This window comes from Rana temporaria, chromosome 5, assembly GCF_905171775.1.
Source record: "Rana temporaria chromosome 5, aRanTem1.1, whole genome shotgun sequence".
NCBI lineage: Eukaryota > Metazoa > Chordata > Amphibia > Anura > Ranidae > Rana > Rana temporaria.
This window is the reverse complement of record NC_053493.1, coordinates 334,618,573-334,635,057: the sequence shown is the minus strand read 5'-3', so window position 1 is coordinate 334,635,057 and position 16,485 is coordinate 334,618,573. Positions and strand designations below refer to the sequence as shown.

General features: G+C 42.2%; 1 protein-coding gene across 1 annotated transcript in view; it reads right to left on the bottom strand.

Annotated features, from left to right (window-relative positions):
• PREX2 (phosphatidylinositol-3,4,5-trisphosphate dependent Rac exchange factor 2) overlaps positions 1–16,485 on the bottom strand; it is a 370,987-nt gene that overhangs the window by 242,008 nt on the left and 112,494 nt on the right. Inside the window, exon 8 of the mRNA XM_040354370.1 lies at positions 5,088–5,191. Coding sequence (XP_040210304.1) covers positions 5,088–5,191 — 104 coding nt within the window. The remainder of the gene's footprint in view (positions 1–5,087; positions 5,192–16,485) is intronic.

Genomic DNA, 16,485 nt, shown 5'->3' with positions numbered 1-16,485 from the left:
CGCGCCGTCGTCCCGGATCGCTCCCCGAGGGAATCCGCCCGCCGCACGCAGCCGAGGGGGTCCCGATCGGACCCCCCACCCGCTAGAAGGCAAGGACGTATATATACATCCTTCTGCCTGTACGTGCCATTCTGTGGACGTAAATAGTCGTGCGGCGGGCGTTAAGGGGTTAAATAAGAGAATAGGCCACCTGGTGACATCACCTAGTGGCACTGCCCCATGTGACTACACCGACCGGGGCATGCTGGGTCGGTGACATCACAAGGGGGCAGTGCCATCAGGTGATGTCACCAGGTGGCCCCACCCCTTACCTATTTAAAAACTGTTAGACAGCTTGCAGCTGTGATAATCAATTTAACTATCTTTTTTTTTCTTTACAAATGTTAGTTTTGCTGCAACAGGTTCTATACATGGTACAAATGCTTCACTTTGCAGGCAGACTAAGGGGACCCCCCCCAGACACTATATTTAAAGGAATTTTCAATTTTTACTGTTTCACTTTAAACAGCATCATTAAAATCACTACTCCTTTAAAAACGACATGTTCCCCAGGGCAGTAACCGGGCCCCCATACCCTTTTTTGGCCAATAACTTCCATATAAGCCTTCAAAATGGGGTCTTTTGATTTTTCATGTTTAGGTTCCATTCCTTTGAACGAACCGAACGTTTGCGCGAACATTTAGAACCCCATTGACGTTCGAATTCAAAAGTGCTCATTTTAAAGCTTAATATGCAAGTTATTGTTGTAAACATCTTTGAGAACCCGGGTCTTGCCCCAAGGAACATGTATCAATGGAAAAAAAGTTTTAAAAACTGTCGTTTTTTCAGGAGCAGTGATTTTAATGATGCTTAAATAAAAAAAATGAAAAATTCCTTTAAATTTTGTACCTGCTGGGTGTCTATAGTATGCCTGTGAAAACGTCTTTAAAAAACCTGGGTCTTGCCCCAGGGAACATGTATCAATGGAAAAAAAGTTTTAAAAACTGAAGTTTTTTTCAGGAGTCCTGAAAAAACTACCGTTTTTAAAACTTTTTTTCCATTGATACATGTTCCATTGGGCAAGACCCGGGTTCTCAAAGATGTTTTCACAGGCATACTATAGACACCCAGCAGGTACAATATTTAAAGGAATTATTTTTTTTTTTTTTATTTAAGCATCATTAAAATCACTGCTCCTGAATCTTTAGGTGCAAACGGCCAGTACACACCAAGTAGTTTTAGGTGCAAACTACAGAGGACACAGGCAATAAACCACGTAAGAATACTGCAGCTAGCACAATTACCTGCCAGCCAGTAAATTAGGAAGAACTGATCTAGCTAAACTATACAGTGTATAAATATATGTACAACACCTGGGATGTATATATATCCTCTACACACTGTAACATTAACTGACTAGCCTGCCTGCCTGCTCTATCTACCTGCAAAAAATTACACTCTCTCTGTCCTCTCAACCACCGCAACACACTACACAAGGCCGACCTGCAGGTGGCTTTTTATAGTGTGGAGCGTGTACTAAACCCCCTGAGCCATAATTGGCCAAAGCCACCCTGGCTTTGGCCAATTATGGCTCTCTGTTTTTTGCAAGCTGTGATTGGCCAAGCATGTGAGTCATAGTACATGCTTGGCCAATCATCAGCCAGCGATGCCGCAGTGAATTATGGTCTGTGAAACGTAACTCGAATTAGGCGCGAACGACCAGTTTTGTTCGTATTTCGACGAACGATCGAACATACGATGTTCGAGTCGAACATGAGTTTGACTCGAATACGAAGCTCATCCCTACTGTACACACGATCGGTTCATCCGATGAAAACGGTCTGATGGATTTTTTCATCAGATATCCGATGAAGCTGACCTTCATCAGTCTTGCCTACACACCATCAGTTAAAAAACCGATCCTGTCAGAACGCGGTGATGTAAAACACAACAACGTGCTGAGAAAAATGAAGTTCAATGCATCCGTGCATGCGTCGACTTGATTCTGAGCATGCGTTGATTTTTAACCGATGGATTTCCCCACAGACGATCGTCTTTTTCTATCGGTTTTTTAACCATCAGATAATTTTAAAACAGGTTCTAAGTTTTTTCACCGATGGGAAAAAAACTGATGGGGCCCACACACGATCGGTTTGTCTGATGAAAACGGTCCATCAGACCGTTTTCATCAGACAAACCGATCGTGTGTACGCGGCATAAGAATCAAGCTATTCCAGTCAATTCCACACCCCTTATAATGAAAGGCTATCCATAAGGCACATTTTCTAAATCATCATTACCGTTAAACAGTGTTAAGTGTTATGACCTTTGTCGGTTTGATTTTTGTAGGTTTGCTTCATATTAAGTACATTGTAAAAATATTTTTGAAATACATCAGTAATAACTGGATGTTAATTGCACCCATTTAATTAATGAAATATTGGAAGTCAATGTAATATACCAGTGCCTTATTCTACGGAAGTTATTTATAATTGTGTATTAAACAAGTAAATCATTTTTTTCATGAACTTTTACAATAAGAAATTCAATTATGACAAGGGTTATGATACCTCAGGTCAAAAGGCAGGGCAATGTGTTGTTCCTCTATCATTCATACTGTAGGTGTCATTTTTTGGGGGGAAAAACATATTTGATCTTCCTGTGTTAAAACATTAATTTGCCTTGCAGGCGCTTCTTCACAGAGCAATCAAAAGCTAATAAATTTACACTGCAGTCATATTTCTAATATATAGTAGATCAATACACTAGTGCTATAAAATTAAGATGTTTTGTTAATAGGACTAAATTTTTATTAAAACCTTAGATGCAATATACAGCAACTGTACAACATAACATGACAAATCTTAGGAATCGTTACACTAAGCTCTGTTTGACTATTTAGAACCAATTGGCAGTCTCACACGCTACAAATGTCTTCATCATGCAGGTATAATTTTTGTAAAAAAATTCAAAATTCAAAAATAATAATGTGTAACTAGATAATGACAAGTTGCGCATTCATAGATACATTTAGAACTTGTATCCAGGTCACAATAGGACTAGGTATATTTTAGAACAGTGTTTCTCAACCATGATGCCCTCTAGGTTCCCTCAGAGTGCTTCAAGCAAGGGACCCAGTTTGCCTTGGATCAGCATCATTAGTTGCCACGGTGCGGGGGCCGACTGCCAGCACCATTGAAAACCAATTATGCTCTAGGGCCAGGACGCATGGTGTAATTTGTTGCTATAGAGATGGTGGCCAGTTCACCCACACCATGGCAACCAGTGACAATGATCCAGAGCAGGCACCAAGCAGGACTAGTCCCTGTATTTAGGAAAATACAAAAGTCCACCTACTCAAACCCTCATGGGGGCTCTGATGTGATGGGAGGTCTCTGACATGATTGGGGGCCTCTGATGTGATGGGGTCCCTGGTGTGAAGGGGAAACTCTAAAGTAATCTGGATAACTTCTGATGTTATGAGGTCTTCTGATGTTAAGGCAATTTCATCAAGGCAGTTGTATGCATTGGCCCCAATGTATGGGGAAGGAGGGATGTCTAATGTGATATGGGGGACCTCTAAGGTGAAGGGTGTGGTTCTCACGTGATGTGAGTGGGACCTCTGATGTGATGTGGGAGTCTCTAAATGTGAAGTGGGATTCTGATGTGAAGTTAAAGGGGTTGTAAAGGTACAATTTTTTTTCCTAAATAGCTTCCTTAGTGCAGTCCTCATTCACTTACCTCATCCTTCAATTTTTATTTTAAATGTCCTTATTTCTTCTGAGAAATCCTCACTTCCTGTTCTTCTGTCTGTAACTCCACACAGCAATGCAAGGCTGTCTCCCTGGTGTGGAGTGTCTTGCTCGTCCCCTCCCTTGGACTACAGGAGAGTCAGGACGCTCTCTACGTTGCAGATAGAGAAAGGAGCTGTGTGTTAGTGGGCGTAGTCTCCTGTAGTCCAATGGAGGGGGCGAGCATGACACTCCACACCAGGGAGAAAGCCTTGCATTACTGTGTGGAGTTACAGACAGAAGAACAGAAAGTGAGGATTTCTCAGAAGAAATAAGGACGTTTAACAGCAAAATCGAAGGATGAAGTAAGTGAAGGAGTACTGCCTTAAGGTAAAGGAAGCTATTTAGGGAAAAAAAATTGTACCTTTACAACCCCTTTAAGTTCATCAAGGTAGTTGTATGGATTGCCCATGATGTATAGGAGTGGCTTTGATGTGACAGGGGGCCTCTGACATGAAGGGGCACTCTGAAGTGATGGTGGGGCCTCTGTCATAATGGGTGAGCTATGATGTGAGAGGGTGGGGGGGGGGTCTGATGAGCTTGGGGGGACTTCTAATGTAAAGGAGGCTTCTGATGTGTAGGTAATTTCATCAAGGTGGTTGTTTGCCTATTCCAAGGCTTAGGTCCCCCATTGATAGACACCATTTTCAATTTTACATTTTAGAATGGGGTGCCTCAAGATTTTTCATACCTTTAAAGTGTGATTAGACTGCAACACGTTTGAGAAGTGCTGTATTAGAATATAATATTCTCTGCTAGTAATGCCAGTATTTTGTATCCACACTTTTGAAAATGTTTTTTTAATTCCCAAGACATACTGGCTAACTGTAGTCTGACCAAATATGCTCTATTGTGTGCGTATATTGTCAGGGTATTAGACGGTAATCTTTTTTGTGCCTTCAAAAATGTGTTCTGTAAAGCAATGTAAAATAAGCAGACACAACACATTAATAGTATAAAATAAAACTCACATGCTGGCAATCACAACATTTGCCTTAGACAATATAATATTACCATTTTACATATTGCAAACAAAAAAAAAATAAGTTAAAATAAAAATATGACTTACTTGTAATACACCAAATTAATGTTTTATTTCAACAGTTTTAAAAAAGGAGTATGATTATAGACTAACTTATTTCTTTTTATATCTGAATATGCCCTTTAGACAGCATTACTTGACCCTCTCTGACATTGAGCTGGTCTGATTGATGAAATGGCATGTGTTACATTGACTTACTTGCCAGCTTGCTCAGTGGGAAGTGTTTGATTGCTCAGAAATGACCATCATTTTGTTGATATTAGTTGTATACACACCTGTTCCATCGTCAACATTCTCAACTTCCATCACTTCAGTGTTAATCCGGCCTCGGAAGAGATAGCGGTGCCCATCTGTGGATGCTTTGCTATTTTTCAATCGCCTTCAAATTAAGTGAAATTACGTTAATTACGGTAACAAGAAATTCATGCACGTGTCCTCAATTAATATTCAAAAACAAGATCATACTTGAAGGCCAAAGAGCCACTTGTAAGCTTAATAAGGGTAAATACAGAAGTTTAGCTTTTAATAATAATGAAAAAGATGCAGCTTCCAGATTTCATAACACTTAAAAAATGTATATGCTGCTGAAAATTCAGCAATGGAAAGGATTAAAGTGACACCAAACTCAATTTTTTTACATCAATTGTTTCAAAATATCAAGTATACAATGGCTCTGTTTTTTATTTTTTTGTTTTGTTTAAAAAGTCAATTTCCATTGTTTTCATGATTCATTTTTTGTACTGTTTATGCTTCCTGTCCTCCATTGGTGCACCCCACTGCTACCAGTATAGAGCAAGCAATGCTGTTATTTCTGGTCACACGCTCCACTTCTACACACTACAAAACCCCTATGAGCTGAATGAGTCTGCACAAAGGTGTAAAGTCTATCTCAGGGGTAATCAGGAAAGGGTGGCTATGTTAACATACACAAGGGGGCATGGAGAATGAACCAGTGTCGGCTGGTTCTCAATATTTGGGAGGGGAGCGGCAAACAAACCTGACCCCCTCTTTCGCACTACTCCCCCCCCCCCCCCAGACGGGTTGGACAAGAAGGTGGCAACCCATGGTAAGAACCTTAAAGCGGAGTTCCAGCCTTTTTGTGTTTATTAAAAGTCAGCAGCTACAAAAAGTGTAACTGCTGACTTTTAATAAACAGACACTTACCTGCTCCACGGTCCAGCGATGCGGCCGCCCGGAGCGTTGCTCCTTTTCCCCCCTCTTCGCCAGCGGGTCCATTCACATTGTGGGCACCCGCCCATGACAGCTTTCGGCTTCACGGCCGGCACTCACTGCGCATGCGCGAGTCGAACAGTGAGTGAACAAGCGATCTCCTGGGACCTGTCACGTGTCCCAGGAGATCTCCTAAAGGGAGGGGCCACCTAAGGCGAGAGGAGGAGTCGCCTAGGCAGTCCCTGGGCGGAAGGATGAAGTGGGACAGGAAGTCCCAATCCTACCGGAGCCTCCACCCCCCAAAAAAAATCACATGCCAAACGTGTCATGTAAGGGAGTGCTTAAAGCGAAAGTTCCACTTTTGGGTGGAACTCTGCTTTAAGAGGACAATGACGAGGTGGTGGTGTTGGTGCTGGATCCGAGGTAGGCCTCCTGGAAGCTGGAAGAGGCTGTTGCTGCCCCTCTGCCCCTCTTTACCTGCTATTCCTCTCTGCACAGGGCCTGAAGCTTAAGGGAAGATCCGGGGTCGTTGCTTCTCCTCCCTAACTCCTAAGACTCCCTGGCAAATTAAAGCCTCAGGACCCGTTTCCTGATTGGGCGGGAGGAGAAGCAGGAAGACATAAGCAAATATTAATTTGCTAATGTCACACAACTGGGTGGGCTCGGGGTGCAGGGCTCTGTTCCTTGAGCCCACCCGTGCCATGCATGGAGATTAGGAGTCGGGGAAGCATTGATTAGGGCGGCAGCGCCCCTGTGCTCCTAATGGAGCGGCTGCCACTTTAGTCACCCTAGAACAGTAAGGCCTCGTACACACGACCGAGAAACTCGACGGGCGAAACACATCGTTTTGCTCGTCAAGTTCCTTGTTAGGCTGTCGAGGATCTCGGCGAGCCAAATTTCTCCAGGAAAAAGAAGACATGCTCTCTTTTTGACTCGACGGGATCCTCGACAGTTTCCTCGTCGAGAAGGGTACAAGTTTCTTGCTGGTTTTTGCCGAGAAACTCGGTCGTGTGTATGATGCCTCAGTCTAAGAACAGTAGAAAAAAGTTTGCATTTGAGAGATAAAACAAAGGAAAAGAGAGATAGATGGTATATTCTAATTATATTTAGACATATTTAATTGTTTTATTTAAAAAAAAATATGAGTTTAGTATCACTTTAATCCACAACTGATGAACAGAGATTGGCCAGGAAATAAACCCCAGCCAATTAAATATTCCCTGGCAGAAAAATCAAACCCAGTCAATCAGTTCAACCAGATTGGGAAAACAAACCCAGCTAATGAATTGTTCTTTTGAGAAGGCACAGACATGAATGTGTTTAAGGTTAGGGATTGTCCATAGACATTTCATTTTTTCAGGATCCAACCAGAGCCAGTCAGATCTGTTATAGATCAATTTACCTCGGTGGGCACTCATATCTAAATAAGGACTGGTTTCTAGAAAACAAAATCTATGCATTTGGCGGTATCAGTTACATATGAACTTTTCATGACACATAGCAGAGTACAATTTACAAATCAACTTTTTATCATAATTAGCATTGCATTGTTTTAACAAATGTCGTCTGACTCAGTTTCGATGTAAGTAAATGCAGCAAAGTAATACATTATACATGTTCTTCATACTACCAGTATAATGAATACACTGTAGCTAATTCGATTTTTGCCGCTGACAGTCTGATATATATCATGGTAGTGTTACAAAGTTCACCTTAGATCTCTGTCACATTTATTTTAATCCAAGAGTTGCAAGTCTTTGATGTGTTTGGAGGATGAGACATTATTCCAGGATATTTACAGCAGGATTTACCATTGTTCTAACAATTATTGGGCACTAAATTGTAAACTCATTCTGATGTTTCTGAAACACTAGACAACCATAAAAAAATAATCTACAACTGTATCACTGGCCCGTGTGCAAAGACATGTATTATTATTCTCACAGTTTAGGCTAGGGAACATGAGTTAATTTGCAAAAAGTATTTATATATATATATATATATATCATTTGGGGGGGGGGGGTCTGAAACCAACACAGATTTTAGGGTCTTTTTAATCCTTTTGTAAAAAAAGTTGTGCTAAAAGTTAGTCTTTTTATCCATGCATGCTAAATAGTGTAGAAAAACAACCCCATTACATAACATGCATGGTATGCGTGCACAAACACTTACAAAGTCCGGGTCCCTCAGCACAGCTTCTCTGAACTTCCTTTTGCATAAGAGAATGCACTCACCTAGGTTGCAGGGAAAGCGCAAGCACCACCAGCCAATCAGTTTTGAGGATGGATGCGTGTCTATTCAGGCCCTAGTCCTGGCTATGGGTGTGCATGTAAGGATATCTCCACAGAACCCTTTGAATATCATGAGGGTGCAGCTGAAGCAGGAGGAAAGCAGAACTTCTGAGCAACTAGAGGAAGCATGTCTGTTGTGTCTTCACCTAAGCAGGTTATTATTATGTATTTAATTATCTGTGGCCAGTGGGGGTAGAAATTGTCCTGGCATCAGTGGCAGGAAAATCAATGCCCCATCTTCGATACTAGGGGGAGGAATAGTGCCCCATTTTTGTGTCAATAGGAGAGATAAATAGCACCCCAAGGGCAACCAAAGGGCCGCATCTGGCACCTGGGCCGCAGTTTCGAGTGCCTTTTCTGGCACTCTTTGAATAAATCAGTGTTTTTTGCTCGAAAATTTCTTATAACCCCCAAATATTATATATATATATATATTTTTTAGCAGACACCCTAGGGAAAAATTGGCAATGGCTGCAATTTTTTATGTCACGTGGTATTTGCGCAGCAATTTTTTAAACACAATTTTATGGTAAAAAAAATGTTTTAATGAATTTAAAAAAACAAAACACAATATATAGTAAATATGTAGCTGCACCCCTGTAAGGAATGCTGAGAAATGTGGCCCACCTGTCAGTCTGCCCAGCCCGGAATTCACTTCCAGACACTCCAAGACAATGGACAAGTTCATCAGCTTTGTTTTTGTATTTTATTAAGGAACTAGAACTTGGATGGGGTTAAGGAATTCATGGGGTGCCCAGATAATGATTTTTGAATGGTATGGGACAATTCAGATATTCTCCTCCTGCACAACACTTGCTGCAGACTATCTCTCCTTCTCCCTCCAGCACAGTTCTTCAGGCTCAGCTAGCACATGTTTAAGCCTAACTCTGGTTTCAGCCAGATCTTAGTAAAGTTCCTTATTACAAGCAGGAAAGACGGGCCCCTTCAGTGTAGCAACAAAAATAGGTGTTAGCTGACCTTGGTGGACTACTGATCCCAGCCAGCCCTTTGCAAGGCCAGACTTCAGTGTCAGTAACATCACAGTCTCTCTTTCTGTCTCTGCATCCACCTCTGACTGCACACTCCCAGTCCTCTCTCCGGCTTGCCTCTCCCAGCTCTCCTGACTGTGCCTGCCACTCACCGACACCTGATGGATCACTCCTGGAGACTTTCCCAGCAGTACAACCTTGGGCTGTGTGGGGTTCCTGTTCACCTCCGAACCCCTGGCCCAAGGTCACCCCCCCCCCACAGACTGGGGGGGCTCCCTCCAAGACCCGTCAGCCTAATATTCTATCTCCAGTTCTCTGACCCGAACAATTCTTCCCAGCTGGACTGACCCCAAGTATTTTATGAGGCCAGCCCCCTATCATTCCAGGTTGGGGATTGGTCAGTGCTCCTTAGAACACCCCAGACAGCTCCACCTCTCTTCCCCACCTTCCTTCTGGAAGCCTCTAGAAGCAGAAGGGAGGTAACCAGTGGTGGCTCGTCCATTAGGGGCACCCAGGTGCCGCCCCCTCTCTCCACTCCACCCCCCTATATGGTAATGAATAGATTCATGCAAAGCATGAATCTATCCATGGCCGCTGCAGCCACCCCCTATTTCTGAATACAAATGCATGCCAGACTTTTCAGATATTTATTTGTAAAAAAAAAATTAAAACCATTTATCATTTTCCTTCCACTTCACAATTAGGCTCCATGCACACTGAAGCTGATAAACTGCAGTTTATTGTCATTTTGGGCTTTTTTTAAAAAAGCCCATAAACTGAACTCTATGTTAGCCTATGTGCCCACTGTTTTAGTGTTAATGAGCTTTGGAGTTTATTGGCTTTTTTCTGAATGCCCGAAATTTGCGTTCAAAGTGCCTTTGATTGGCGGGAAAAACACTAAAAAACGCAAAACACTGAAAAAAAACGCTCAAAAACACTGGCGCCAGCGTTTTTTAGCATTTTTTTATCCATTGAAAAAAAAAAATCTAAAAACAACTACATTGAAAAACGCTAATAAACGCTATTGCAAAAAAAAAACGCTAAAAAAACGTTGAAAGGCTCCCTGCAAAGCTACTGGCGTTTTTTTATAGCTTTTTTTTAGCTTCTGTGTGCATGGAGCCTCATGTGCCACTTTGCGTTGTTCTATCACATAGAATTCCAATAAACATTTTTGGTTGTAACATGACAAAATGTGGAAAATTTCCTGGGGTATGAATACTTTTTCAAGGCACTGTATATATAAAAATTATATATACATTTTGAAGTTTGTCACATGGGAATTTTTTATACGAAAAGGTGGAACCGGCTGTCGAAAGTTGTGTACACACTATGCGAAAATCGTACGAAAATTCTTATAGTGCACACTGTACATTCTTATTGTACACACAAGCCTTAAAGCGGGGTTCCAACCACATGTCCTTTCATCATGCGTTTTTATAAAATAAATCCGGTCACTTACTATTTTACAATCCGCCGCCGCTCCGCATAGTTATTCAACAAAGATAGTTTATAAAACACTGTTGTCATTTTGCTTGTGGGCATTGTGAAGCCCACAAGCACTTACTTCCTGGAAGTCTTGGATGGGGAGTGATAATTGGGTAGCGCACTGCATCCTGGGAAATTATGACACACATTTCCCAGGAGCATTAGAGGGAGATGATGTCAGAATCCTAGGTGATTCCAAAGGCAGATTTCGTGGGACCGCATAGCAACAGGCATTTCCAGATGAGTAAAAAAAAAATGTTTTTCTTTTTTTCTTTTTTAGGTCTAATGAGCACAATGATGAAAACAAAAATGTTGGGATGGAAACTCCACTTTAAGTCACATCACATTAAATTGGGTGTGGTGAGTTTACTGAGAACATAAATATTGTCAAGATAATGAAGAGAATACACTTACAATTCTACAAAAAAAAATAAAAAATGTTGTCCAGTTTAAAACAGCACTTTAGCTAAGAAAAAAAACTGCGAGCTGGAAGGTTTTTGACTGCAGAGGAGACATACTACATCTCTTCTGTAATAAAAGATTCTTATAATTCTGTTTGCAAACACTTTTAGCATGTACAATGTCTTGTGCTGGGATCCTAGACCAGTCAAGCCAAAGATGCCAAATACGAAAGAAGACAGGATGAGGACAGGATATGTGTTACTTACTGGCAAGATCACCAACACCTACTGCTTATTTATTTAGGATTCCTCCAATGACCAAACACTGCAGTAAAGTGAAAAAAATCCTATAGGAAAAAAGTTTGTAAATTTACTCACCTTAGGCCTCGTACACACGACCGTTTTTCTCGACAGAATCCATCAAGAAACTTGGTGGCAGAGCTTTTTTGCAGAGGAAAACAGTCGTGTGTATGTTTTTCATTGAGAAAACTGTTGAGGAACTCGACGAGAAAAAAGAGAACAAGTTCTCTTTTTCTTTGACGGGAGTCTCAATTTGTATGCTAAGAAACCCGCGCATGCTCAGAATAAAGTATGAGACGGGAGCGCACCTTCGGTAAAAGTAGCGTTTGTAATGGAGATAGCACATTTGTCACGCTGTAACAGACTGAAAAGTGCAAATCATCTCTTACCAAACTTTTACTTAACACGCAGTAACATGAGATTAGCAAAAGCAGCCCCAAGGGTTGTGCCAGTGGAATCGAACTTCCCCTTTTATAGTGCCGTCGTATGTGTTGTACGTCACCGCGTTTGAGAACGAGGAGATTTGGTCTTGACAGTGTGTACGCAAAGAAAGCTTCTCGACAAGCCTAACAAGGAACTCGTCGAAAAAAACGGTGTGTCTTTTCCGACGAGTTCCTCGGTCGTGTGTACGAGGCCTGAGCTTCTCCTTCTACAGTGCAAAGGGTGACATCACCATCCTTCTGACAAGATCCAAGGGAATGTCAGGTGTTCAAATTTCATGAGACAAAGTGTGCTGGGCCATCATTACATGTGAGCAGAGCTCCCAGGAGTGCCTGATTTTGAGAGACTGTCCCTGATTTGGAACAATGTCCCTCTGTCCCTCTTTCCTCCTCATTTGTCCCTGATTTTGGCCTGATCTATGTAGTTGTATTTAAGACTTTCACACCGGGGATTTTTTGGAAGTTTTTCGGGCTATTTCAGGCACTTTGGCTTTAAAAAAAAGCCTGTAAAGTGCCTGAAAGAAGCCTCATCTGCAATGCCAATGTGAAAGCCCGAGTGCTTTCAGAACCCTTTCACACTGCCAGCCAGTGATGTATTATGGCCTAGGCCGACAAGGCCCAGGCCTAGGGCGGCACTTTGCGGGGGGCGGCAAAATCCCATCCCGTCCCCCTGTGCTCATCCCATCCTCTCCCCCTGTCCTCATCCCACCCTGTCACCCTGTCCTCATCCCACCCTGTCCCCCTGTCCTCATCCCACCCTGCCCCCTGTGCTCATCCCATCCTGTCCCCCTGTGCTCATCCCATCCTGTCCCCATGTCCTCATCCCATCCTGTCCCCATGTCCTCATCCCATCCTGTCCCCATCTCATCCTGTCCCTCTGTCCTCATCCCATCCTGTCCCTCTGTCCTCATCCTATCCTGTCCCTCTGTCCTCATTCCATCCTGTCCCTCTGTCCTCATTCCATCCTGTCCCTCTGTCCTCATTCCATCCTGTCCCTCTGTCCTCATCCCATGAAAATGACAGGGTGGGTCTTAAAAAGGAAGGGGTGCGTCATATATAAAGTAGGGGGTGCGCGAGTTTCACCAGGCCTAGGGCGGCACAAAACCTAAATACACCCCTGCTGCCAGCGTCCCGAAAAACGCTGGTAAAGCGCCGCTAAGACCTCTTTCACACTGGGCGTTTTTCAGACGCTTTGGCGTTAAAAAAGCTCCCTCAATGGGAAGGGGGCTTTAGGAAGCTGTGTATTTAACGCTCCTAAAGTGCTGCAAAGAAGTTGCTTGCGGGACTTTTTTTGACGCCCTGCCAGTGCAGCGCCTCAGTGTGAAAGCACTCGGGCTTTCACATTGGGATTGCAGATGCAGCTTCTTTCAGGCCATTTACAGGCGCTTTTTTTAATGCTAAGACCTCTTTCACACTGGGGCATTTTTCAGGCGCTTTAGTGTGAAAGCACTTGGGCTTTCACATTGGGATTGCAGATGCAGCTTCTTTCAGGCGCTTTACATGCGCCTTTTTTAAAAGCTAAAGCGCCTCAAAAACTCCCCAGTGTGAAAGGGGTCTAAAATGCATTTTTTTATCTTTCAAAAAGCGTTTATCAGTGCTAAACCTTTCAACCAATTTCTAAATTGCCTGATTTATACATTTTGGAAGAAAATGTAAGGAATAGTAGTGGTAAAAAAAAAAGCATTGTGGGTTTAATTAATAATTTTTGTATAAATCTCCTTTAAAGGGGGCATGCCGGGGGAGTGTCCTATGCCTACATACATTTAAGAGGTATGTGCGGGGTACTCAGCATTTCCCAGAAGCTTGCCATAAAGAGTATTATTAGTTTAGTTACTATTTTTTTTTCTTTTACTTTATTAGGGAATTAATTAGCAGACTTTGCTTTTTTTAGTGCAAGGTCCAATTTAAAGTGGAGGTTCACCCAACAACTTAATTTTTAACATTAGATTGAGGCTCGTTTTTTCAAGGGGAATCAGTGTTTTTTTTAAAATCGAAGCAGTACTTACCGTTTTAGAGATAGATCTTCTCCGCCGCTTCCGGGTATGGGCTGCGGGACTGGGCATTCCTATTTGATTGTCAGGCTTCCGACGGTCGCATACATCGCGTCACGATTTTCCCGAAAGTAGCCGAACGTCGGTGCGCAGGCGCCGTATAGAGCCGCACCGACGTTCGGCTTCTTTCGACTACTCGTGACGCGATGTATGCGACCGTCGGAAGCCTGTCAATCCAATAGGAACGCCCAGTCCCGAAGACAATACCTGGAAGCGGCGGAGAAGATCTATCTCTAAAACGGTAAGTACTGCTTCGATTTTTTAAAAAACACCCGATTCCCCTTGACAAAATGAGCCTCAATCTAATGTTAAAAATTGTTTTTCGGGTGAACTCCCGCTTTAACCACTTCCCGACGGCTGCATGTATATGTACGTCCACAGAATGGCACGTACAGGCAAATGGGCGTACAGGTACGTCCTTGCCTTCTAGCGGGTGGAGGGTCCGATCGGGACCCCTTCCGCTACATGCGGCAGTCGGATTCCCGCGGGGAGCGATGCGGGGACGACGGCGCGGCTATTCGTTTTTTAGCCGCTCCGTCGCGATCGCTCCCCGGAGCTGAAGAACGAGGAGAGCCGTATGTAAACGCGGCTTCCCCGTGCTTCACTATGGCGGCTGCATCGATCGAGTGATCCCTTATATAGGGAGACTCGATCGATGACGTCAGTCCTACAGCCACACCCCCCTACAGTTGTAAACACACACTAGGTGAACCCTAACTCCTACAGCGCCCCCTGTGGTTAACTCCCAAACTGAAACTGTCATTTTCACAATAAACAATGCAATTTAAATGCATTTTTTGCTGTGAAAATGACAATGGTCCCAAAAATGTGTCAAAATTGTCCGAAGTGTCCGCCATAATGTCGCAGTCACGACATTATTTTTTTGTATATATGTTTTTGGGGGATATTTTTTATTATAGCAAAAAGTAAAAAATATAGATTTTTTTTTCAAAATTGTCGCTCTATTTTTGTTTATGGCGCAAAAAATAAAAACCGCAGAGGTGATCAAATACCACCAAAAGAAAGTTCTATTTGTGGGGAAAAAAGGACGCCAATTTTGTTTGGGAGCCACGTCACACGACCGCGCAATTGTCTGTTAAAGCGACGCAGTGCCGAATCGCAAAACCTGGCCTGGGCATTTAGCTGCCTAAAGGTCCGGGGCTTAAGTGGTTAAAGTGTATAAGTAGATTTATTATGTACGAGTTTATATATACTGCTCTTTCTTTTCATGCTATTTGGAAGACATGATTTTAAGTTGTTATTTTATTTATACCGTTGTGTGTTAAACAGTATCTTTGGGACATACTTCTATACTACAGTTCAGCAACTTGTCAGTGTAGATTGTATTTATAGCCATAGAGGGGACTTCATGTTTGATATTGTTTGAACACTGCTGTCAGCAAGTTCTCTGACCATCAATATCCCATTTCCCAGAGGAAATACAGGAATGTAAGAGATTATTTATCTAAAGAGAAGTAGAGGGCCGCATGCACAAATGCAAACAATTTACATAACTTTAAGATACAAGACTTCCTCAAGCATCACATGGTTAGAAAACCACTATATTTGGAGCTGTAGCTTTTAACAAAACGAAGAAAACAACCAAAAGACATGTGCAGTCTAAACAGGGTCCTCATCTTAAATATGCAGAACAGTCATGACTTTTTTTTCAGAAAATACACACCAGGGTCTAGAATTGACAGGCACTCATACAGAGACAACACACACCAAAAAATGATATATATATATATATATATATATATATATATATATATATAATTATATATATATATATATATATATATATATATATATATATATATATATATCAGCGTGGCAGACTGCATTAAAGCACCTCATGTCTGTCTATGTACCAAGAGAGAAAAAAAAAAAAAAAAAACAAAGAAAAATGACTGCTGCACACCCTTAAGAGTTATTACTACGTTTTATTAAATATCAGAAAATAGAGCATAAAAGGCATTAAAAACACACAGGTAACCAATAATGGTATAGTACCCTAGAAGTGACCTGGGAATACACTCACAAAAGCGAGACGGCAAAAATCAGTGACAAATTGAAAACTGGAGCTTGATCATCCAATAAGGAGATCTAAGTCCATAACTCACCCATTCACCCTCCACACAACACAAAGAGACCCCCCACCCCAAGCACATATAAAACCCCCACTGCTATCAATAATCCTAAAGATTTCCACACCATGCGGTGGTTCCCTGTAACTACAGGTGAAAGTACCACCGTCTAAGTGGGAAAAGTTGCAAAAAAGAAAAAGCTCAAAAATGGGGACATGAGAGGGATCCACTATATAGTGGTATAGTAATACTGCTCAATTGGAGATAAATGGCAAGTGATAAATCAGATGAGAGAGATATAGTCCCAGGGACCACAGACAATTCTACTAGGCTGGAGAAAAAAAAATGGTATATATATATATATATATGTCTCTGCTCTTCAGATGGGTCGCCGCATCTGGCGTAAACAGTTATTCAATTTCCATCAGATAGTAACTGATAAGGAGGCATTCAACA